This window comes from Microcaecilia unicolor, chromosome 12 (genome assembly GCF_901765095.1).
Source record: "Microcaecilia unicolor chromosome 12, aMicUni1.1, whole genome shotgun sequence".
NCBI classification, from domain to species: Eukaryota; Metazoa; Chordata; class Amphibia; order Gymnophiona; family Siphonopidae; genus Microcaecilia; species Microcaecilia unicolor.
In genome coordinates, this window is record NC_044042.1 from 61,743,231 (window position 1) to 61,766,413 (window position 23,183).

Sequence of the window (23,183 nt, forward strand, 5' to 3'; positions counted from 1 at the left end):
CACCCTGCACGGGCTTATGGATTTTTGAGCAGATTGCCACATCTGCTGAAAGTAAAAGTTGTACTGACTCTCACTCCTAAACCCCCATGAACACCTTACCTCACCACTGTTTCCTCCATGATGCCTAAGAATGTGTCTAAGTCAAAGGAACAACGCGATGGGGCGGCTGTTTATAAAAGCCAATTCAGGCTCCCAGATCCAGCCCCAATAGTGCACATAAGCTGATGCACAAGTTCGCACCTGCTCCAAGAAGTACATTTATGCATTTATTCTATGCGTGTATATGTAAATTTTAGAAAGTGCGTGCAAACATGTCAAGTCCACATCCAATCTGTCCAAGCTAAGCTCTGGAAACACCAACAAGCAGATCCTGTAAAAAATAGGTGTATTTTTCGCATGCATATGTGATCTTTCAGTTTTATAAAAATCAATTTTTCATGTGTGAAAAAGGTTTCAAAAATGCAGAAAAGGCTTTACTGAATTACAGTACACACAAATAGTCCTTTTATGTAGTTTCTTAATGTGAAAAATCCCATATGTTGAATAACTGTGAAGGTCAAGAGCAGCCCCCCTTTCATTGAGAAGTAATTTTGGCTGCAACAACTACCAACTCTCACATGTGTTTCCAATCTTTTCAGGGCTGGCTCAAGGGACTGTGGCACCCTGAGCCAGCTTTTGCATTGGTGCCCCCTCCCCCACCTGATCTGGTAGCTTCCTTTTTCTTTTAAGTCCCTGCTCCATCACTGATGATAAAGGATGCCACAATCCCAAACCCTGGGCCACAACTTTCAGCGTAATCTATAGTGCACATGCACAGAATAGTACATTCATAAATTGACACCCTCGTTGGAGCAGAAATTGCGTGAGAGAATTTGTTCATTATTGGAAAGTCACTATAGTAAGCTTATTTTGTAAGGCAGCTGTGTGCCTTAAATGATATGAAAATAATAGTGTGATAGCACTTTTTCTAAGAAAAGCGCACATGTGAAAAAAGTTCAAGGAGTGTATTTGTAAAATTTTGAACCCCCCCCCCCCCCCCCAACTTAAAGGACTGATGACAAATTGCAGGTAATGGAGAGATTTTACCTACTGATGGTCCAATAATATGCATATCTAATTTTTTTGTGAAGGAAGGGTGGGGGCTTTTTGGGAAATTTTACACAGCCACCCTGCTATGAAATTTCCTCCTAGAGGCAGATAAACTCAGCTTGTACAAACCGAACATGTCACTGCCAGATGATTATAGTTTTCAGGGGTCCTTTTACTAAGGAGGGCTGAAAAATGGCCTGCGCTGCTACAGGCACGTGTATTAGATGTGCGTGTATTGGACGTGCGCAGGTCCATTTTTCAGCACGCCTGCAAATAAGGCCTTTTTTTTTTTTTGGTCGAAAATGGACGTGCAGAAAAATTAAAATTGGGGTGCGTCCATTTCGGCCTGAGACCTTACCGCCATCCACTGACTTAGAGGTAAGGTCTCACACGTTAACTGGGCGGTAATCGTCAGCATGTGTACGCTGCTGATTATCGCCCAGTTAGCGCCACACGGTAGAACATAAAAAAATATTTTCTGCCGCATATAAAAAATGGAATTACCGCCCGGGGCACGTGGTAGCCGGGCGGTAGTTCTAAATTGACGCGTATAGGCACCTACACGTCTTAGTAAAAGGGCCCCTTAATTTTTAAGCTGCTCCCACACACTTTGGAACAGATTTACAAATGACATCACATCTGAAAGGGGGTGTGGTCTGGAAAGCTCATATAAAACATCATCTTTAGATTATTCTGTGAGTCTAAGGAAAGGTAATGATCAGCTAACAAAGGATCAATATGGCTATCAGAATTCTAAAAAAAAAAATCACATTGTACAACCATACACTGGTAGCTGAGTAGTCCCTAAACTGTTGTATGACATCAAATCAAGATGGACCAATCACATCCAATCTGTATGATCCGCTATATGGCTGCTTCTACAACTGGGTTGGGATTGGTAGGGGTTATGGGAAGATCACAGTATTAAAAAAACAGAGCAAATCATAACTGTCAACACTTCAATGGGTATAAGATAGTATTTCTACCTGCCTTATGCCTTTCTGAAACACTGAGCTTGTATTTAACATGGTGCGTTTATTTTGGTGACCTCCCAGTCACTCCACTTCTGAAATTATCCAAAACGAATATGTATAATACATTGAAGACCTGCTATAAACAAATTTATCTCATGCATATTCATTCTGGATATCCTACTGGTTGTGGGGTCACCAGAACAGTTGTGGGAAGCCCTTCTGTACAGTGAGGGGTATACACTGGCCTTTTCAGCCAGGAGGTTCACTATCCACAGTTATGTGTATAAAAGAATCAGTCACATACTGAACGGCAATGACGGTATCAAAAGAGATAAAGTCTGGAGAGGAGGGCATGAGGGGTAATCAGAAGCTCTTCAGATCTGCTGTGTCCAATCTCTAATAAATTTACACTGTTCCTGCAGTGCGATTATACTTAGCAGATCTGGGGACTTCCCTACCCCTTCCACCTTCCACTTAGCAATAGATTCTAGTTTGCTTCTAGGCCTTCTCCTAGTGAAGAAATCAAGGTGGCTTATACTGGCACATTTCAGGATACCTGTCCCCAAAAATGTCTCCTTGAAACTACAGGACTAACCTCTCCATCCAGATACCCCCCAGTTTTCAATACTGAAGTTCTCTAGCAAAGTATAAAATGGTTGGCAAGCACATTCAGGATCACTACAGGATCTCCTTTCCTTTCACGACAAGACTGCTCTGCAGACTCATCTTTGACCAGTCTTCCCTCAATGTAATACGTTTACAACAGTCTTGTTTTCTAGGGAAGAGGGATTTAGGTATCACACCAGCAGCTGCCTTCCAGATTCATACAGTAAACCATAAATTACTCCAAAGCCCTTCATTTTCTAATGTCCCTCTGATCAATATGCATTTAAATTAAACTTCACAGAAGAAACAAAAAATAACAAAACAAAAAAAAAAAAAGTCTTTGCTTGGTTGAAAGCTTAAAAGTGATCAGAGGCCTTTGTTTTAATGCCTTCTGAGTCTTGATGTTTCCCTGGGAATGACTTCCAGCTGGAAGGTTTGTCTCTAAACAGTAACATCACATTTATATACAATCCTTGATGCTTTCAGTGCCTGCAGTCTCCAGGAAATCCATCTTTGCCCTGCCCACCAACTGCAGTAAGGCAACAGACTCATGAATGGCCTTAGCCAAACCATTAGCCTCCCCAATGTTGCTTCTCTGGTGTTCCTAGCTTCATCAAGGAACAAGCTGGCAGCAATGGTAGGCTCCAGTTAGGGAGCACTTGAGGACAGCAGTCCGTGAAGGCCTCTGAGCCCCATAGTGGGCTGCCCCTTGACTGGGCATGAAGTTCTTCCAAGTCTTTTTAGAAGTGAGTGAGGTTCCTTATGATTCTGGCTTCCAACAATCTTCTTATTGCTTGGGCTTCATGGGAGACATTGTGATCTGAATCCTGAACATAGACAACAGATACCTTGTGTTATTTTTATTACAGACTGGTATTTAATTCATCCCAGAGCTGTTATGTTTCTGAATTCCCCCCCCCCCCCCCCCCCATTATAAAGCAGCTGCCCTCTTACAACTTCCCAGTCCCTAGCACAACATGGTATCTACTACTACTACTACTACTATTTAACAACTATTTAACAACATGGTATCTCAGGGATCTGCCTTAAAGGGACAGATGCCAATGTGCAAAGCACTTCATATGGAAAGCAGATCTCTTCCCTCCCCCCAGAACCCCAGCTTTTCCTGAAAGAAAATCAGACGAATAGCCCCACACACAATAGAATATCAATAGATGAAATTTCTTCCTACATAGAATCTATTGGATAGTGCATGCTGAATATACTCAACATGGTTGTAAATAGTTAATGTGGAAAGAGAACCTCATAATTCAAAAAACAAGCCATCAGTACAGCCATACAGGTTCAGGCTTATATATTCAGTCAGTAGTGGTCGGCATTTTTTTGGAAGTCACCAGCTTTATTCCTGGATAGTTAGTGCCAGGCCACGTCCAGCCTTGGCATTGAATATCTAGGCATATTTAACTAGCTAACACTTAAGTGCTGAATATTGCATGTAACCACATAACCTCATACTAAGCTGCAGTAAAAGGGACCCTGCGCTAAGTAGCAGCAGTCGTTTTTACCGCCCGCCAGGGCCCCTTTTACCGCAGCAGGTAAAAACCCCAAATGGCTGTGTGGTAAGTTCGCACTTGCCATGCAGCCATTTCTGAAGGAGCACTTACTGCCACCCACTGAAGTGGGTAAGGGCTCCCGCGCTAACCTGGTGGTAACCAGGTAGTGATTACTGCCAGGTAACCTCCCCCCCCCCCCCCCCCCCCGCACTAGAAAATCAGGCATGATTTTTCTGTAGCGCTGGAAATGGCGAACACCGGGGGTGGAACAACTGCCGGAACCCACATTCGGCCGGCGGCAACCCTTTAGTAAAAGGGCCACACAGTGAAACCATAAAGACAGCCCAGTTTATGTGGTTATCTTATGTGGTTAACTACTACTACTAGTTATCATTTCTATAGCATTACTATACATACGCAGCACTGTACATGTGAACATGAAGAGACAATGCCTACTTAAAAGAGCTTACAATCAAATCAGGATAGACAGACAGGACAAATAAGGGATAAGGGAATTAATAAGTTGGGAAAGATAAAACAATACAAGGGTACTGTACAAGTGAACAGGGGTTAGGAGTTAAAAGCAGAATCACAAAGGTGGGCTTTTAGCCTTGATTTGAAGAGGGCCAGAGATGGAGCTTGACATAGTGGCTCAGGAAGTCTATTCCAGGCATATGGTATATATCTCCTTTTACATATTAAAAAAAATATATCAGCACTTAACCACATAAGCGTCGACCACGACCCTAGACCACCCACAAATTAGCTAAATGCAGACATACAGGACCACTATCAGCTTAAGTGTCGTTGAATATTCATGGTTAGCCCCCTTCCCCCACCCCCGACAAGTGATTTAAACAGCCAGGAGCCTCTCATGTCCATTTAAATCACTTTAAATATCGGGCAGGTTAGATTTAATTTTCGCCTACGATCCACTTCCACATAGTTCTCATGTGCTCTAGTACTGTTGGTACAGTGAGTAGCTTCAGGATTTCATAAGACTGCAGTCATCTTTCCTGACCCCCAAATCAGTGACCATAAAATCCGGGGACTGCTTGGAGCACTGTTTCAGATAAACTGGAACGTAAGAGCTATACCAGATAAAGTTACTTGTTATGAACTGCTTACTTTTGCACATAACTTTCTTCACAAGGGCAAAAACGTTTAGAATATTGTTGGTTTTGTTTTTGGTTTATGTGACATTTTCACTGATAACACACGAGGACTATGGATCACAAGAGTGCACCAATGATTAAAACTGGACCTTGTGCATACTAACAGCTATTATAATAATTGTACCGATGGCTTGTATTGAATTATAAGGTTCCCTCCTTCCACATTAACTATTTACAGTGTATGTAATATATTCAGTGTGCGCTATCCGACAGGATCTATGTAGGAAGAGATTTCGTGGAAGCAAAACATATGGAGGGGCATCTTTTCATTCCAGAGCTGTACATGAACCAGACAAAACCGAGCTCTTGCCACTTGACTGTTTAACCTCATTGCTACTAATGAAAGTTACGCAATGCACACTACCACCTGTTTCTTAAGTTGAAAATGATATTCTCTCTAGTCGATGACCCAACTATGTTATAATTCACTCTATCACTCAAGAACTTCTATGTAATATCATAACGCATTCTTCTTACCATGTATGTATGCACCTTAATGCAATACCATTTGTATTTCTTAAGTCGAGAATGATCTCTCTATAGTCGATGACCTTACCTATGTTACAACCTACTCTATCACTCAGGAACCTCTATGCAATATCATAATGCATTCTTCTTACCCGGTAATGGCGATCGTCATTACGGCATAATGTAAGCCACATTGAGCCTGCAAATTGGTGGAAAAATGTGGGATACAAATGCTACAAATAAATAAATAAATGTGTAGCCTTCTGCTGTTTCTACACACTAAGATGCTGTGACTCACCGCCATAGACTTTAGGGTGATTTGCTCATAGTAGTGTATTGTCTGCTTATTGTTAGTGGTCTCTGGGTAACCAAATCCTGCAATATGAACCACGTCGCAGAGGTGCAGTGCAAATGTGATGGCTAAGAGGCCTGTGGTAGGTTTCTGGAGGCAATAAAAAAAGAGAGAAAGAAAGAAAAGATGATAAAGGTTTCATTACAATTTCTGGACTCTACCTGCAAAAGATGCAGCTGTCACATCCATAAGACAGAACCTTTAATTCAAAAGAATAAGTTGTTATTTCAGCAGATTTATTTACCCAGCTGCCATTATGCACATAGACAACTGGCCGCTTGCCCACACCCTTGGAACGCAGTGAGCTGCTGTAGCTGATATCATAAAACAAGTTACTTAGCACAGCAGGGTGACTAACCAATACCACCTGCCTCCTCTGTCTATAGGCTAATTCACCCCAACCACAAAGCCCATCTCGCTTGCCCATGCTCTCTTTCTGGTCCAATAATGCAGCGTCTGCTAATCCTGTTTCTTGGGGAATGCATTAGCAGTGCAACCAAAGTAAATGATGGTTCATTTGCCAAGGCTCATTTATCCAGTACTGATAATGCCACAACAGCCATTTTGTTGACTGTTTATTTATCACATTTATATCCCACATTATCTATATAATCTAAGTGGGTTACAAGAATACAAACATAAATTGCAATATAAAACATATTACAATAATTCATTAATTAAAATATAATATTTGTCTGTGACATCTACAATTAGGAAGAGGTCAGGTTTGGCGTAGTTTGGATTTACTAAGCCAAAGTCATGAGAACAGACTAATATTCAAAGTGGTTTATTGTAGACTCGACACAGATGTGTGTTTCGGCCACAGGCCTGCCTCAGGAGTCTTGTTAGCTGAGTGAATAGGTGAAACTCCAAAAAGTAGTTGTAGTGCATAGGTCTTGAAAAAGACTTTTAGTGAGAGTCAGCTAAGGAGCTGAAAAAGTATACACCGCATGTCGAGTCTACAATAAACCACTTTGAATATTAGTCTGTTGTCCTGGTCTCTTGAGTCACTGGCCCACTTCCCACTTTCTTGTTGCTGTTAGCTTTCTATGGGATTTTGGTGTTCGTCCACCTTAGGCGGACTTCTCACCTAAGCCAAGTTCAGCCATATGCCTTCTATCAAACCCGCTCAGCCTGACTTTCTCACCAAAATCCAACCTTTGATTCCTAGGTTTTACCCACACTACACAAATGGGATAAGATGGGCTCAGAGTCAGGTGTTTACATGATATCTAATTGCTGTAGCTAAAGGTCATTGGGAGAAACAAGAGACCATGGGAACCGGAAAAATCCAAGCCAATCTGATGTATTAAGTATCACTCAGTCCTCACCCAGCTTAACAACCTGATAGATGACCTGCCTGTGACGTACTCTATTCCTGTGTGCTTAGGTAACCCATCCTTTAATGTGTGCCACGATAACCTATGGCTGGCACCCTTTTAAGCCACTAGTACCTCAGGGGCCCTTATACTAAGGCACGCCTAAAGTGACCAGCGCTGGTGTATGCGCGTGTTTTGGAAACATGCAAATCAATTTTTCAGCGCACCTGGAAAAAAGGCATTTTTTTTTTCCCAAAAATGGATGTGCGACAAAATTAAAAACACCACGCATCCATTTCCAGCCTGACTTAGCAGTAAGGTCTCACGCGCTAACCAGGCAGTACGCAGCCAGCGCGTGTAAACTGCTGATTACCGCCAGGTATCACGTGGTAGAAAATAGAAAATATTTTTTACTGAAGAGGAAGTGACGTCACAGACTGGGATGGCAGCTTGAACGCGGAGCTCCATTGGGGCGCTATTAAAAGTGAGCAGATCCTGTAGATTTGAGCAATATTATTTTCCCAAATCTATCTTAATAATAGCTTATGGTCTTTTAGGTACTTGACCAAATCTTTTTAAAACTCTGCTAATTGCTTTTACCACGCTCTCTGGCAATGAATTCCAGAGTTTAATTCTATGATGAATGAAGAAATATTTTCAATTGGTTTTAAACTGACTACTTAGTAGCTTCTTTGATTGCCCTCTAGTCCTTATATTTTTGGAAAGAGTAAACAAGCGATCACAAGCAGCATGCTAGAACTTTTTGTGGGACATGAGACTTCCAGAAGGATGCTAGACAACCTTCTCTTTCAATTTTCTCACCTCTTTATGTTTACGGGGAGATTTAATAGAGACATTCAGCAATTTAGAAGCAGTAACTTCCATAAAATAAGGATTCAGGATCCGAACATTCTCCGGCTTCACATCCCAAATCAAAGGGGGTGATTTCCAGAAGCCTTTTCGAGACTGGAATAGGAAAGGACATCGTTAGGGTGAATTATGTGCACGTTCTGCCAGTCAGATCACTGGACTAGCTGAACAACCCATGTGAAACACTGCTGACGATAGTAGCTCTTCATATGCATAACATTTCTATAAAGAATGCACTAACATTTACATGGCAAATACACGCATGTTAACGACCAGAATACCAACATATATGCACATATGTGTACACATGCAAGCACAAATGCCGGAAATCCAGCTATGCACTCTTCTGTCTCTATGTGCTTATCTTTGATAGCCCGTAGTTTGCTGGTGGACATTCACATGAGCGGAGTCTGGGTTGATCGCACACTTGCGCGAATGACATCATTTCATGCATATTGCTGGAATCTAGGCAGGAGCACTTACACCAGCTCTACGGTCAATATAAGTGCTTGAGCCTAAATGCATATGTGCATATATTCACAGTTATACTAGTATTATATAAAGGAAAGAAAGTGCCTACTTTCCTTTACGGAATAGGCTCCAATTAGGTGCCCTCTAGATGCCAAAGTGTAAGGGCCCCTTTACAGAATTACCCCGTTGCCACATTAGAAGTCACTTTCTAAACTGATGATGCATGCTTTTTTTGCCCACCAGAGGGCACCGTAGCATATGACTTGGACACATGGAAGAATGTAGGAAAAAGATGATGTAGGTTATTAAACTGGAAAATACATAAATAACCATCGATAGAGAAAAATACAGATATAGTAAGGAGACTTTTTCATTTCTGTTCTGGTTGCCTCACTCCCACGGTTTTTCCAGCACAACAGGAGAGGTGTCCAGGTGACCCCAGTTCCACTTCCTCCACTGTAAGCCAAGTATCGGACAGGATCTCTCCTTACAACCTGAACAAGTCTTCCACAAAAAGTTGTCGCTCTTGCAACAGCCAACCATGCCCAGGTCTGAGTGTCTCCTCGTGGACACTCGCAGACTGGTAAAGGACTTGCTATGTGAAGTACACTGCATACCATCAGAAAAGAACCAAACGTAATTTTCAAAATAAAGAGATGTGCAAACATTAGAAATGGGCCTATGGTTATGACGACATTTGTTATATGAATTTCTATGTAATTAATACATCATTAAAGACAATTTTCCCTACAGGAAACTAGTCAGGAAATGGAATCAGCTGATGACCACAGGCACTAACCAATGGTAGGGCAGCTTTAAAAATGCTCAGTGATAACACAGTGCACTCGGAACCCCTTGAGGTTCAACTGAACTAGGCTGTTTCCACAGGAGAGAAAGAGAAAAGGGAATTTTACAAGCTGCTCTACTATCACTGGCAGAAACAGGAACAACATTGGCTCAATGATTTGAAAGTTATTAGCAGGCTGGAAAGACAGACATACCAAAATGGTGATCTTATAAGGCCGGTGTCCTCATCAGAAAATAGCCAGCCCTGCACAACTTACCCTCTTCTCATTGTTTAAAACGGCCTTTAGCCACTGCACATCAGGGGTTTTAAAGGGTACCAACACCATGAGAGAGTCTGGATTGTTCTGTAAGTTGGGGTCGAAGTCTGCAGACTCTGGGTAGAACAGGCGCATAGTAGTTTTGTTACCCACATCATGCTCATACTTGTGCACGGGAGCATTGTTCAGCCTGTGAGAATGAGGGGCATGAAGCACACATCAAAAGGGAGTTATCAGTAACTCCGGTACAGACACAGATCGGTGCTACCTTAAAACAAAAAATCAGCATGGAATCCTATTTCTTCCATGCAGTACTGTGTGTGTTCAGTATCGCTCCTCACCTATTCCACCCTGCACTTTGTAATTCCAGTAACACACTTTGCTGAACCATCCCTACTGTATGCAATGCCACCTTAGTGCTACTGTGTGTGCCAACATGCACTGTATGGATCCCTTTGGGACTAACTAGCAGTAGCATACTAAGGGCGGGGCGGTGGGGGTGGTCCGCCCCGGGTGTAAGCAGCCAGGGAATGCATGGAGCAGATGCGCGGCTGTCAGCTCCGCCGGTTCCCTTCCCCCTCTGACATTACGTCCTAGTCCGGAGCAGGGGACCTGAAGAGCCAACAGCCATGCAACTGCTCTGTGCTCCCCCAGGTGATGAGGAAGATGCACTTCGGAGGAGGGGGGGTGATGCGTCGGGGGGGGGGGGGGGGGGGATAGTGGAGGCCCGCCCTGGGTGGCAGCCAACCTAGGTACACCACTGCTAACTAGCTCAATATGTTCCTAACAGCAGGACTGTGTAATATTAGAACCCTATTCTGCATAGGACATCTAGGTCACAAAAGGGACATCCGTGTCAGGACACAGAACCCAGCTCCGTAGGTGCTGAACACTCCCCATACTGGGCAAGCTTTTTCACTATGTCAAAGGAGAAGCAATTTGTTTTGTGCTTGGTACCACCAAGCATTTTGAAAAGTTGGCGCCTATGCATGCACAGCCTTTTGTAAAATATGTACATACATGTAGGAGTAGATGTGGCAGAAAGATATAGAAATATTTCCCATTTTAAAAAAAGGAGTAAAAAGGGATCAGAGACACAGATTAAAGAGCAATATGTTGTAGCACTATGAAGATACCAAAACCCAATACTCAAAAAAATCTTTTTAAACAACAATACATGGTATGTGGACTTCATACGATAAACCACAAGGAACACAGCGAAGATGACACAACAAAATAGTCTTTAGACGATGTAGAATAAAGTCCAATTTAGTTTAGGTCCATATAAATCATATAAAATCTACAGGACTCGACATGGCCATGTTTCGTCCAACCTGCCTACCTCAGGAGTCTTACAATCTTTTATAGTGACTCTGAAAAAACCTGTGGCTGTCAACTGTAACTAGGAGAAAACCTCTTACATGGAGCTCCGATGGATAAAAGGAAAATTATCTAGTAATATCAAGTCAGTGCTTAGAAAACTACATCGTACAGGTGTGGCAGCAGAATGTTACCTGTTACAAATGTCAAACATATGAAGTCATCAACTTCTTCATACAATAAAGTCATGCAAGAGCCTCAAAGCAACTTGTTTCACACAAGGTCCCTGTGGTTCGCCCAAATCTTCATCGGCTCAACGTACCATGACTTATCAATTTTCACATAAATATATTCTTTATTACATAAAACTTCTTCCAAAACTTAAGTCGCATTCAATTAAATCTGGACCTGTGCCAACAAGGGCCATGTTTTGCCACACTGCTTCAGGGCAAACGGTCCTTTCAAATGACGCCACTCAATCTTGGCTTCTACATACTTTCTAAGATTGAGTGGCTTCATTGGAAAGGTCCGTTTGCCCTGAAGCAGCATAGCAAAACATGGCCCATGTTGGCGCAGGTCCAGATTTAATGTGATTAAAATAAGGTGCAGGTCCAGCTATAATTGAATGTGACTAAGATAAGTTTTATAAGAAGTTTCATGTAATAAGAGTATATTTTTATGAAAATTAGCAAATCGTGGTACGTTGAGCCAATGAAGATTTGGGCAAGCCACATGGTGATACCTTGTATAAGACAAGTTGCTGCAGAGGCTCTTGCACGGCTTTACTATATGAAGTCCACATACCATACATTGTTTTTTAAAATGAATTTTTTGAGTGCTGGATTTGGTGTTATTGAGTATTGCTACCCCCACTCTTTTGAATCATTGTTGGGGCTGTTAATACTTGATTTATCGTAGTATTATGAAGAGACGTATCTTATCAATGCTGCACACCCATGGAAATAACTACCTCAAAGCAAATTTCTGTTTTGCAAAAATTGGGAAAAAACTTTAGTTATAAAAGACTGTTTGTATTATTGATAAGCTTGGAACTAACACCTTAAGCATTGAAAGGAAATTCCTTCCCCTTATTGATGAATTCATTCCACCCCTGAAGATGAACATGAATGTTACTGAGTAATAGTGAGAGAGGACCAGGGAAAATAAATATTGTTTGTGCTCTCCCTTTGGAAACAATATGATCTTCTCAAAGGGTTACATAATTCTAGCCTAGTTCATGGTCTGTACGATCCTGCTCTGTGTATGTTCAACACAGTGCCATGTTGTACTCCCTACACTGTGTAATTCCGTCTCCATGTCTCACCTGTACTGTGCAATTCCAGTGGACTACCACACCTACATCACTCTACATCAGGGGTTCTCAATTCAGACCTGAGGACACACCCAGCCAAAAAGGTTTTCAATATATCCACAATGAATATGCATGAGATAAATTTGCAGACACTACCTCCACTGTATGCAAATGTATCTCATGCATATTCATTGTGGGTATCCTGAAAACCTGACTGGCTGGGTGTTACCCAAGGACTGGGTTTAGAACCCCTGTTCTACATTATACAACTCCATCCTAGTGCCAGATATCTACCACTAAGCACAATATCAAATCCGTGCCACCCTGCCCTGTGTAATGGCAGCACCTACCTCATCACAATGTCATACTTGTTAATGACATCGCCAAGGGAGCTATTCTTCAGCCTGTGTCCATTGCCCACAACTACACACCTCCAGCACGGCAGGCTGCAAAACAAACCCAAAAGAAACGGTCAAGAGAAGCTTTAATGGCCTTCTTGCTTTTCCCTGTTTCAGTGCTCTTACACATCTTGCACAGCAGTGATGTAGCCATGGATGGGCCCAATTGAGCAGGATCACACCCAGTGGCAGTGCACAATACAGGGGCGTATCTGCATGGGGCCACGGGGGCCTGGGCCCCCGCAGATTTCGCCCTGGCCCCCCTCCTGCCACCAAACTTGCTGATGTTGTTTACCTTTGCTGGCAGGGGACCCCAACCCCCACCAGCCGAGGTCCGCTTCCGCCTGGTTTTAAAAATAATTCTTCAGCTGGCGGGGGACCCTAACCCCCGCCAGCCGCCAAGGTGTTCAAAGTTCTTGTTCGTCATCCTCCTCCATCCGTGGCCATGCTGTACGCTGTTGATTCGGAGTCTGATGTCGCACCACGTTGTACGCGCGTACAACGTGGTGCGACGTCAGACTCCGAATCACCAGCGTACAGCATGGCCACAGACGGAGGAGGACGACGAACAAGAACTTTGAAGACCTCGGCGGCTGGCGGGGGTTGGGGTCCCCCGCCAGCTGAAGAATTATTTTTAAAAGCAGGCGGAAGCAGACCTCGGCTGGCGGGGGACAACAAAGGTAAACAACGTCAGCGGGGGAGGGTTGGCGGCGGGAGAGGAGGTGGAGAGAGTCGTTGGTGGCAGGTGGGGGCTCTGGCTATGGCGGGGGGGAGTCGTTGATGGCAGGGGGCTCTGGCAATGGCAGGGGGGGTCGGTGGTGCCGGGGGGGGGGCTAAAATGTGCCCCCTCCCTCTGGCCCTGGCCCCCCCTACTGCCAGAGCCAGATACGCCCCTGGCACAATATTAGTGTAGCTGGCGGGGATCTCCATGCCCTTCCAGCTGAAGAGTCCTCTCTAGAGCCTCCCCCTTTCCCCCGAGCTGTCTTAAACCTTGGGAAGTCGACAGCACATTTTCAGCCACTAACACCCCCTCCCCTCACCGGGGGGGGGGGGAGGGAGGGGTTAGGGTTAAGGTGCTGGTGATAGCAGCTGGAAACGCATTCCTGACTGCTCTGGGTTTGAGACAACTGAGGGGTTCTCTGGAGAGGACTCTTCAATTGGCAGGGCTTGGGGATCCCTGCCAGCCAAGTTATTTCATTTCTACCGTGTTGGGGGCAGGAGCAAGGGTAGTGGCGGAGATGAAATGTATGGACCATGCCCACCCAGTCTACCACCAGTTCCACCTAGAAATTGAGGTTTGATTACAATACTGTTGCAAGAACCACAGAAAAGAAACCTAAAAACAGAGGGATTTATATATCCTTGGAAACCTCTCTCTAAGACAGTCTCCAACTGCATTTGTTGGTACTTAAGGATTTTCTCTCTATCCACACAATTCACAGAATAATCACTTGGTACAGACACCTCAATTATCAATGCAGTTCTTGTGTTTTTCTCCCTCACCAATTTCCACCCACTTTTGGGAATGTTCTAGGCAGGGGCATATCTGCTATGGGGCCACAGGGGCCAGGGCCCCCATAGATTTGGCCCAGGACTCCCCTACTGACGACCCTCGCAACCCCCCCCCCCTCCCGCCACCAACCTGCCGTCGCCGTCCTTTGCTGGCGGGGGACCCCAACCCCCGCCAGCCGAAGTCATCTTCCTTCGTTCGTTTGGGTTTCTTCTTTCTGAGTCTGACTCTTACGTCCTGCACGTACACAATGTGCAGGACGTTAGACTCACAGAAACAGCCTGTGAGTCTGACGTCCTGCATGTTGTGTACGTGCAGGACGTCATAGTCAGACTCAGAAAGAAAAAACCCAAACGAACTAAGGAAGATGACTTCGGCTGGCGGGGGTTGGGGTCCCCTGCCAGCAAAGGTAGGTGATAGCAGGTGGGGGGGTTGAGAGGGTCATCGGGCGGGCGGGCCACAGTTGTTGGAGGTACTTCTGGTGGCGGCAGGGGGGTGGCGGCAATGGCGGCAGAGGCGCCGGGGGGGGTGTCTAAAATGTGCCCCCTCACCTCGGCTCTGGACCCCCCTACCAGTGAAGTCTAGATACACTCCTGGTTCTAGGTGATCATAACCTGTAATTCTTTTTGGAGCAGGATTTTTCTTCTGATACAGGAATGTTTTAATGTTTACAGTTTCCAATGGATGAGATGTGCCACTTGATTGTGTCTTTCTGTATAGAAAGTTTCTGCTACCAAAACTTCACAGGCAGCTATGAGTAACCATTTCTAGCTCTTTCTCACAGAATCTACAGATGTTTGTTGGACCAGTGAGAACTGTGCAACAAAGAATTGTCCAGAGAGTGAGAATTCCTAGGTGAAAATCCCATGACAGAAAACGGGATGCATATGATTGGATCCAAAAATCTAAACTCTGAATCATATTGCCAAACTGTATTTATAATCCAAGTACTTTGGGCTTGATCGACTAAGGCTTTTCTCCCATGAAAAGGCTGGTTTGTGAAAAGCCAGTTATATCTGTGTAATAGACTTCCTGAGCCGGTACGTCAAGCTCCATCTCTGGCCGTCTTCAAATCTAAGCTAAAAGCCCACCTTTTTGATGCTGCTTTTAACTCCTAACCCTTGTTCACTTGTTCAGAACCCTTATTTTATCATCCTCACCCTAATATACCCTTATCTCTTGTTTGTCCTAATTAGATTGTAAGCTCTGTTGAGCAGGGACTGTCTCTTCATGTTCAAGTGTACAGCGCTGCATACGTCTAGTAGCGCTATAGAAATGATAAGTAGTAGTAGTAGTAGTAATCACCTGGGGAAACCAGTGATAGGGTTAAAGCTGGGTGAGTTTCCCAGGGGATTACTGAGGGGTTCTTTTTCTAAGGTGCGCTAAAAAATGGCTTGCGGTAGTGTAGGCGCGGGTCTTGAGTGCGTGCTGGTCCATTTTTCAGCATGTCTATAAAAAAGGCCTTTTTAAAATTTTTGGCGAAAATGGACATGTGGCAACATCAAAATTGCCACACATCCATTTTGAGTCGGAGACTTTACCGCCAGCCATTCACCTAGCGATAAAGTCTCACGTGATAGTGACCTATGGCATCAAATGCCACGGTGCACATCAGATACATGCATTTGAAAATAAAAATTATTTTTCGGACGTGCACCAAAAATGAAATTACTGCAAGAGCCACGTAGTAGCCAAGCGATAACTCCATTTTGGCACGTGTTGGGCGTGCGTAGACGCTTACGCAGCTTAGTTAAAGGGCCCCTGAATATTTGGCTTCTGGCCAGGGGCTGGGAGGAGTGATGGGAGTGGTTATTGGCTGGGGGAAGGGATAGACCCAAATGAATCATAAGTGGGGAAAGTGTATAGGTACAGTTCTGTTTAAAAAAGGTTTGGATGGCTTCCTAAAGGAAAAGTCCATAGACCATTATTAAAATGGACTTAGGGAAAATCCACTGCTTATTTCTGGGATAATCAGCATAAAATGTATTGAGCTTTTTTGGAATCTTGCCAGGTATTTGTGACCTGGATTGGCCACCGTTGGAAACAGGATGCTGGGCTTGATGGACCTTTGGTCTGTCCCAGTGTGGCAATATTTATGTACTTATGTATTTCTTGAGGCAATGGAGGGCTAAGTGACTTGCCCAAGGCCACAGGGAGTGCCAGTGGGATTTCAACCTTGGTCTCTCTAATCCCTAGGCTACCTCTAATATATGTGTATCTTGACTAAACTGTAAGCTCTGTAGAGCAGGGACTGTCCATATAATACTCTGCATGCATGGTAGCACTTTAGCAATGATAAGTAGTACTGGTTGTAGAATGAAACAACACATAGTTTTTCTATTTCAAAACATGCCAGTTGTTTTGAAGGATAAGTCATGCACAGAAAAAGCAAGTGTAGATCTCTGTAAATACTTCTTTCCCTTGACATTTCTCAATGGGAAAGTATGTGAATTTTGCTCTGTTGTTTTGAACACTGCCCTCTCTATATCTATGGGAAAAGACCTTGATTAAACAAGTCATTGCCAAGGGGAGGGTTCACTGGATTCTAAATCCCAAACCCACCCATACTCCAGGGGCTGGATTAATCAGAACATTAACTGAACATATCATAAGAACATAAAAACATAAAAATGTAAGCGTTGCCGTTCTTGGACAGACCAAAGGTCCATCAAGCCCAGTATCCTGTTTCTAACCGTGGCCAATCCAGGTCACAAGTACCTGGCAAGACCCCAGAACAGTAAAACAATGCCAAAACAGGGGGGGAAAAAAAGCAGCTAATACGAGAAAGCAGTCTATAATATTTTCCCCTTATCCAGGATCATTTTAGTCATAGAACACAGATGATCTCAGCAGATAAGAATCACTTGGTCCTGCCAGCCTTTTCACTGGTGTCTGCCTCATACATAGCAATGGCTCTGACTTACTTCTCCCTCCCCCTGTGTCACTGATGTTCTTTTGTAGATGTTTTTGTGCCTTTCAATTTTGCCACTGCTTGGCTTCTTCCTTTCCTGTGGACAGGGCTGCCGAGAGACTGAGTCGGGCATGGGCCGCTGTGGCCCCCACCCCCTGGAATTGTCGCCACTGCCGCCCCCTTCCCCCACCGCAACTTCCAATACCTTAGTTGGCGGGAATCCCGAGGTCCCGCCAGCAGCAGAAGTCTTCCTCCAGCGCACTGCCTGCCCTGCCCCTGCTTTTTCTCTCACGTCATGCATGCTCGGTTTCAAAACTGAGCATGTGTGGCCTGAGGGGAAAAGCAGCCGCTTGGCAGGCAATGCAGCAGACTGAAGAGCAGCGCTGGAGGAAGACCTCTTCTGCTGACGGGGCCTGGGGGGATCCCCACCAGCCAAACCAGAGGCCCTAGCCCGAAGCCCTGCTGTGTCTGCTCCTCCCCAGCCTCCAAGGGGGGGCCCGGTGCTGGAGTTTTCTCTGTCCTGCTCCTGTCAGGACATGATCACCCGGGTCCTGTCGGGAGCAAGTGAGAGAGACTCCGGAGCCGGGCTCCCTTGGAGGCTGGACCTGGGGAATTTGCCCCCTTGCCCCCCCTCCCCCCCCCCCCCCCCCCCCCCCCCCCCGACGGCCCTGTCTATGGGAAGTCCATCACCCGCTTGGTGAAAATGTAGACACTCAGCTGGCAGTGGTGAGCTTTTTTTCTTTTTAGCCACTGCCAGTGTTATCTCCAGATATCAATGCTGAGTCATGTCCGGGCACCGGCACTGAATATCCAGGTTTATGCAGCCAGCTCTCTCTTATGCAGATAAGTGTGATATTCCGCACTTAACTGCCTAAGCGACACCACATAAAGACAGGACCGGCACTATGCGGTCAAGTGCTACTTAATATCAGTGGATAGCCCCGCACAGGTGATTTCACCAGCCAGGAGCTGTTTCTGGTCGGTTTAATCACTTTGAATACCAACTCTATAGACTCTTGTAGTCTATTTCAGCCTAACTGCCTTCAGTTTTGTATTAGGATCCTTTGTCTTCTAGACTGAGTCAGGTCCAATAAGTTCCAACTCCCAGCCAAAAGTTTAGGATAGAGCGAAGATACTTACCTGTAACAGGTATTCTCCGAGGACAGCAGGCTTCATATTCTCACAAGTGGGTGACGCCAATCCACTTCGCCCGGCCTGGCATTTTGCCAAAGCTAAAAATAGAGCTTTGTGGCGCGCGAGTCGCGCTCCACTTCTCATGCACGAGTGCCTTCCCGCCCATCATGCGAACGCGGTCTTCTCAGATTAATACTAAAGCACAAGATAAACTAAAAATAACCAAGGAGACAACTCCACGGGGAGGTGGGAGGGATTGTAAGAATATGAAGCCTGCTGTCCTTGGAAAATACCTGCTACAAGTACCTTCGCTTTCTCTCAGGACTGTCACCAGATACTTTCTGAAGTCAGGAAAGGTGACAACTTTCACAGGTTGTCCTGTTTGAAGTTACTAGTCATGGAGCCTCACTGTCTGGCTTTGGTTGCTCTGAAGCCCTGCTCCCAGATGGAACAAAAGGTATGTTAATCAAGAGAAATTGAGAAACCAAAGGGCTATCAGGCCTCTCTGAGCACCATTTGGTGCCATCCTCAGTGGTTCCTGAAGGGCAGGGGGAAGAGTTTATCAGAGGTCAGAAGCTGGTTTAATATTATGTATAAGTATGTCCAGCAATAATTTTGACCTCCCGCAATCCTGATAAGGACAAGCAGGCTTCAGTCTTCTCACAAGTGGGGAATCCCTAGCATCCAGGCTTACCCAAAACAACAAACATTGGTCAACTGGGCCTTGCAACGGCAAGAACATAACATAAAAACTACAATCTGAATGAGGGTGTAGCCTGGAACAGAATAAAATGGGCCTAGGAGGGTGGATTTGGATTCTAGACCCCAAACAGCTTCTGTAACACTATCTGCCCGAACCGACTGGCGTCACCCACTTGTGAGAAGATTGAAGCCTGCTTGTCCTCGGAGAAGGCTTTTTAAAATTTTTCATCTTTTCATTGTTGTGGAGCAATGGCATATCTATACAATGTCAGTGTGCTAAATAGCTCCTCTCTCTGCAGGTCAGCAGATCATGTATGTGCACGCGTATTATACCACATTTCTAGCCAGGCAAATCAAAGAAGATTACAAACTAAAAAAGAGATTGTCACTTTAAATGGGAACTACCTTCAAACAAAGGAGAATAATTCCCCTGGACTCACACCAATGGCTCCCTGGCTGCTGATGGAAACATCCAACCTGTTCAGCAAGTCTGGTAAGCCAGGGATGTCCGTATTCCCAGTCCCTGGGTGCTGGAACATGAGGACACCACTGACTGCTCTGCTACTGGCACACAATGGATGCACCTGGCAGCAGCTGCAGATTTCAGCAACCTGAATTATGCCCATGATGGCCCTCTAAAGAAGAAAACAAAAGGTTGTGTACAATGGCTCTCTGAAAGTCAGATGGTATGCTGCACCACAGAGGCTGTGCATGTTAGCTCACTGATGAGAGACAGGTGGGCTGTGAATGTTAGCTCACTGATAAGAAACCAATGTGGGAGAGAGCGAGAGCTCCATTCATGACTCGGATGAAAAATGGATGGGAGGAAACCAGACATAAAACAAAGAAGAAAGGGCCATGCATGAGAAAGAACGATAGAAAACTGACTGGCAAACTTTCAGTATCAATGCTGACAGCTTGTGAGCCAAGGATTTCATGAGAAAATGGGACAAGAGTCTTAGTTACTAACTTGCAGGCACTGGGAAGGAGAGAGGCTCCAGGAGGGCATGATGGGAAATGGAACTGAACCATAGCAACGGACGATGAAGCGCCCATCCTACAAGGCTGGGTAGGGCAGTTCTGGATCCTTGGCTTCAAGAGAACAAGGGGGAAGAGAGGTAGAACGATTTTAAACCTTCAAGGATGTTATAATAAAAGCTTGGGGTACTGAAATGGCTATAAAACTGTTGCTAGCCAAGCCAACCTATCCTTTCAATACCAACATAAAGTGAAGCTACTCAGTGCCTAGCTAAAGTCAGTCAAGTGAAGTCACCAAACTGTATCTAAAGCAGATGGTTACATGATGTTAGCTTCACTTCTAGGGAATGGAGGGAATGCCGGCTACAGGAATCCAAGCCATGAAGACTAATGACACAACCCACATAGGTAGCAATAATTAGGATGCAGAAGTAGTTGGGATTGGGTTTGTCTGAGATAGTGTCAACTAGCACAGATGAGGCAGACCACAAAATACCAGCACAAACATTGTCTGATCGTGTTGGTTTTTTTAAAATCCTGTGCTCATCTCTCTGACCTCATGTGCAACTTTCTTCAAATCAATCACCTTACTTTCTAATTCTTCCTACTTTCTTACTCATCTATACGTTACAACTTTGCCTTACCGCTCACTACCAATTATAATGTTCTACTACATATTGTGTTGTCATTGCAAGTAGTATACCATGCCATACTTTGTATTGTTGTTCAAATATTTTTACTGCTCTAATTGCCTACTGCTCATGTTTGATCTATTCTTACTGTACACCGCCTTGAGTGAATGCCTTCAAAAAGGCGGTAAATAAATCCTAATAAATAAAACAAATAAATAAAATGTGAAACATGCATATACAGATCTGCTGATCCACCTCAGTCTTGTCCTGCAGGATCTGCCACTACTACAGCCCTGAGACACATAAACAGTTTTCCCAAGCTCATGCCAGAGAAAAGCTTTTAAGGATGTTGCTGATAAGATCACCCATGGTCTTACTTCTGTATGCTGTCAGGCATGTCGTATCTCATTGTTAGTGCCAGTACCTTAAGCAATATTTCTTCTGCAAGCAAAAGAAGAATAAAAGTTAGACAATATGCTAAACATCATTCGGATTTCAATAATATTTATAAGCAGAGAAAAAGCCTTCTATGCCTCCAGCTAAGATCTAGGCTCTGCTACCCTTTTCCCCACCACCCAACAACAGTAAGAGTCACAAGGCCTTACCACCCATCTCATCCTACAACTAAAGAGAAAGTCCAAGTCCTTAGCCTCCTACCCTTGAAATTACAACAAAGTCTTCATGAAATGACAGCCAACCCCAAGACAAGGGCTTTCCAGTCCATATAGCTCAACCCAAAGTATGTTCTGCACAGGTAGTGCCCTGTAGGCCTCTCCATAACTGTCTAACCAATGAAGAAACAGGAAGTTACAAAAGCGAGGGAAAATGGGGCAGAGGGAAGCCTGTAGGGCCAGCGCAGGCAGCGGATATAAATTGCTGTTGCCACAGAGATGGTTCTGCAGTAGAGTGCAGAGGGTGGGGTTGGGGTTCAGAGACAGGAGGAGCTGCGGGGCCGCGAGCGGAGAGAGGCAGATACCAGAAACTGAATCTGGGAGCAGAGGAGAGGGAGGGAGGGAATTGGTTGCCAGTGAGTTGTTTTGGGGACCTCTTTGGCCACAAGACAAGGTGGGCCTGAGCTAAGACTGGGCATTTAGGGGTTTGGATTTAACTCATGCCTTTTCAGTAGTAGCTCAAGGTGAGTCATGTTCAGGTATAGTAGCTATTTCCCCAGCTGTAGGGCAATGCTGTAAAACTGACCTACAGGACTTTTACCCCTACAGTTCCTGATCCTTAAATCTGGCCCATAAGGTAGTATTGCTTACCACTTCCCTGGGTACCGTATGGCAGCTGATAAGCTGACAGGTTTTTCTCCCAGAAAAAGTCACTCATTTGTAAGAATGCAGGATGATTCCGAGTGTAACTGCAGGTGAAAAATGGAGAAGGAATGAGGTTGGGGGGGAAAGATCAGACAAGGTTCAGACCTTTGCTGGCAGGGATGCCGCGGCCTCACCAGACAAATAAATACAATGCCACTGCTTCCTTCCTCCTCGAACTGCTTCCTTCTTGTAGAAGTCAGCGGTGTGCCTTCAGCTGCCGATGACAGGACTTCTCGCACTGAAGGCACGCTGCCAAGTTTTGCAGGAAGGAAGCAACGCAAGGAGGAGGAGAGCAGCGGCACTGTATTTATTTGGCTGGTGGGGCTTTGGCATCCCCGCTAGCCCAGGTAAAGGGTGAACGGAGGGATGATGCATTGGGGGGAGGGGGGGTTGGCAGCATCTCATTCCTCATCTCAGGTGGCAGATTGACTTGGGCAGCCGCATTAATGCATTGCTTAAGTGCATAAATGTACCAAATATTAGCACTTTTGCAGGTAAGTGTATACTTATGTGTGATAAGTGGTAGCAGGGAGGATAATGACATGCAAGTGGCAGGGGCACAGCCAGAGGGGGGCCTCTCCCCTCCCCCACTTTGGCCTCAGGCTCCCTCCAAACCTACAGAACCTGTTAGATGGCTGATGGAGATGCTGAAGCCTCACCAGACAAAGATTTGTTCCCCTCCTATTCATGGTGCTGCAGTAAAGAGAGAGTCAGGATTCCTCGTGAATGCTCAGCATGCCAACATGGGGACTCTTTATGTATGCTCAGTTCTTGCACAAACTCAGCACGCTCGAGGAGCCTCGGTGTAGTGACTGGAGGCATCCCACCCACTTTCTCTTTACTGCAGCAGCATAAGTAGTAGGGAAGTGAGCCAGGCAGCAAATTTCTTTGGAATTCCCACCAGCAAAGGTAATATTTTTAATGCATAGTGAGGTGAGGAAGTGTGTTGCCCCCCCTCCCAAAAAAAAAACAACGGAGGGCTGGCTAAGCCCATGATAAGTGGTACAGTGCATAAATGCAAGGCGGCGTTCACATGAGTAGAGCATGGGAGGGGTATAGCATGAGCTG

The 23,183-nt window shown here is 45.0% G+C and overlaps 1 protein-coding gene across 7 annotated transcripts in view; it reads right to left on the minus strand.

Annotated features, from left to right (window-relative positions):
- Positions 1–1,614: 1,614 nt before the first annotated feature.
- ST3GAL4 (ST3 beta-galactoside alpha-2,3-sialyltransferase 4) overlaps positions 1,615–23,183 on the minus strand; it is a 341,834-nt gene continuing 320,265 nt past the window's right edge. For all 7 annotated transcript variants that reach the window (XM_030221113.1, XM_030221108.1, XM_030221110.1 and 4 more), the window contains 7 exons: positions 22,062–22,159; positions 21,177–21,240; positions 12,885–12,980; positions 9,903–10,092; positions 8,320–8,463; positions 6,125–6,268; positions 1,615–3,496 (listed from right to left, as the gene is read on the minus strand). In XM_030221113.1, coding sequence (XP_030076973.1) covers positions 3,410–3,496; positions 6,125–6,268; positions 8,320–8,463; positions 9,903–10,092; positions 12,885–12,980; positions 21,177–21,240; positions 22,062–22,159 — 823 coding nt within the window. In that variant the 3' untranslated portion in view covers positions 1,615–3,409. The remainder of the gene's footprint in view (positions 3,497–6,124; positions 6,269–8,319; positions 8,464–9,902; positions 10,093–12,884; positions 12,981–21,176; positions 21,241–22,061; positions 22,160–23,183) is intronic.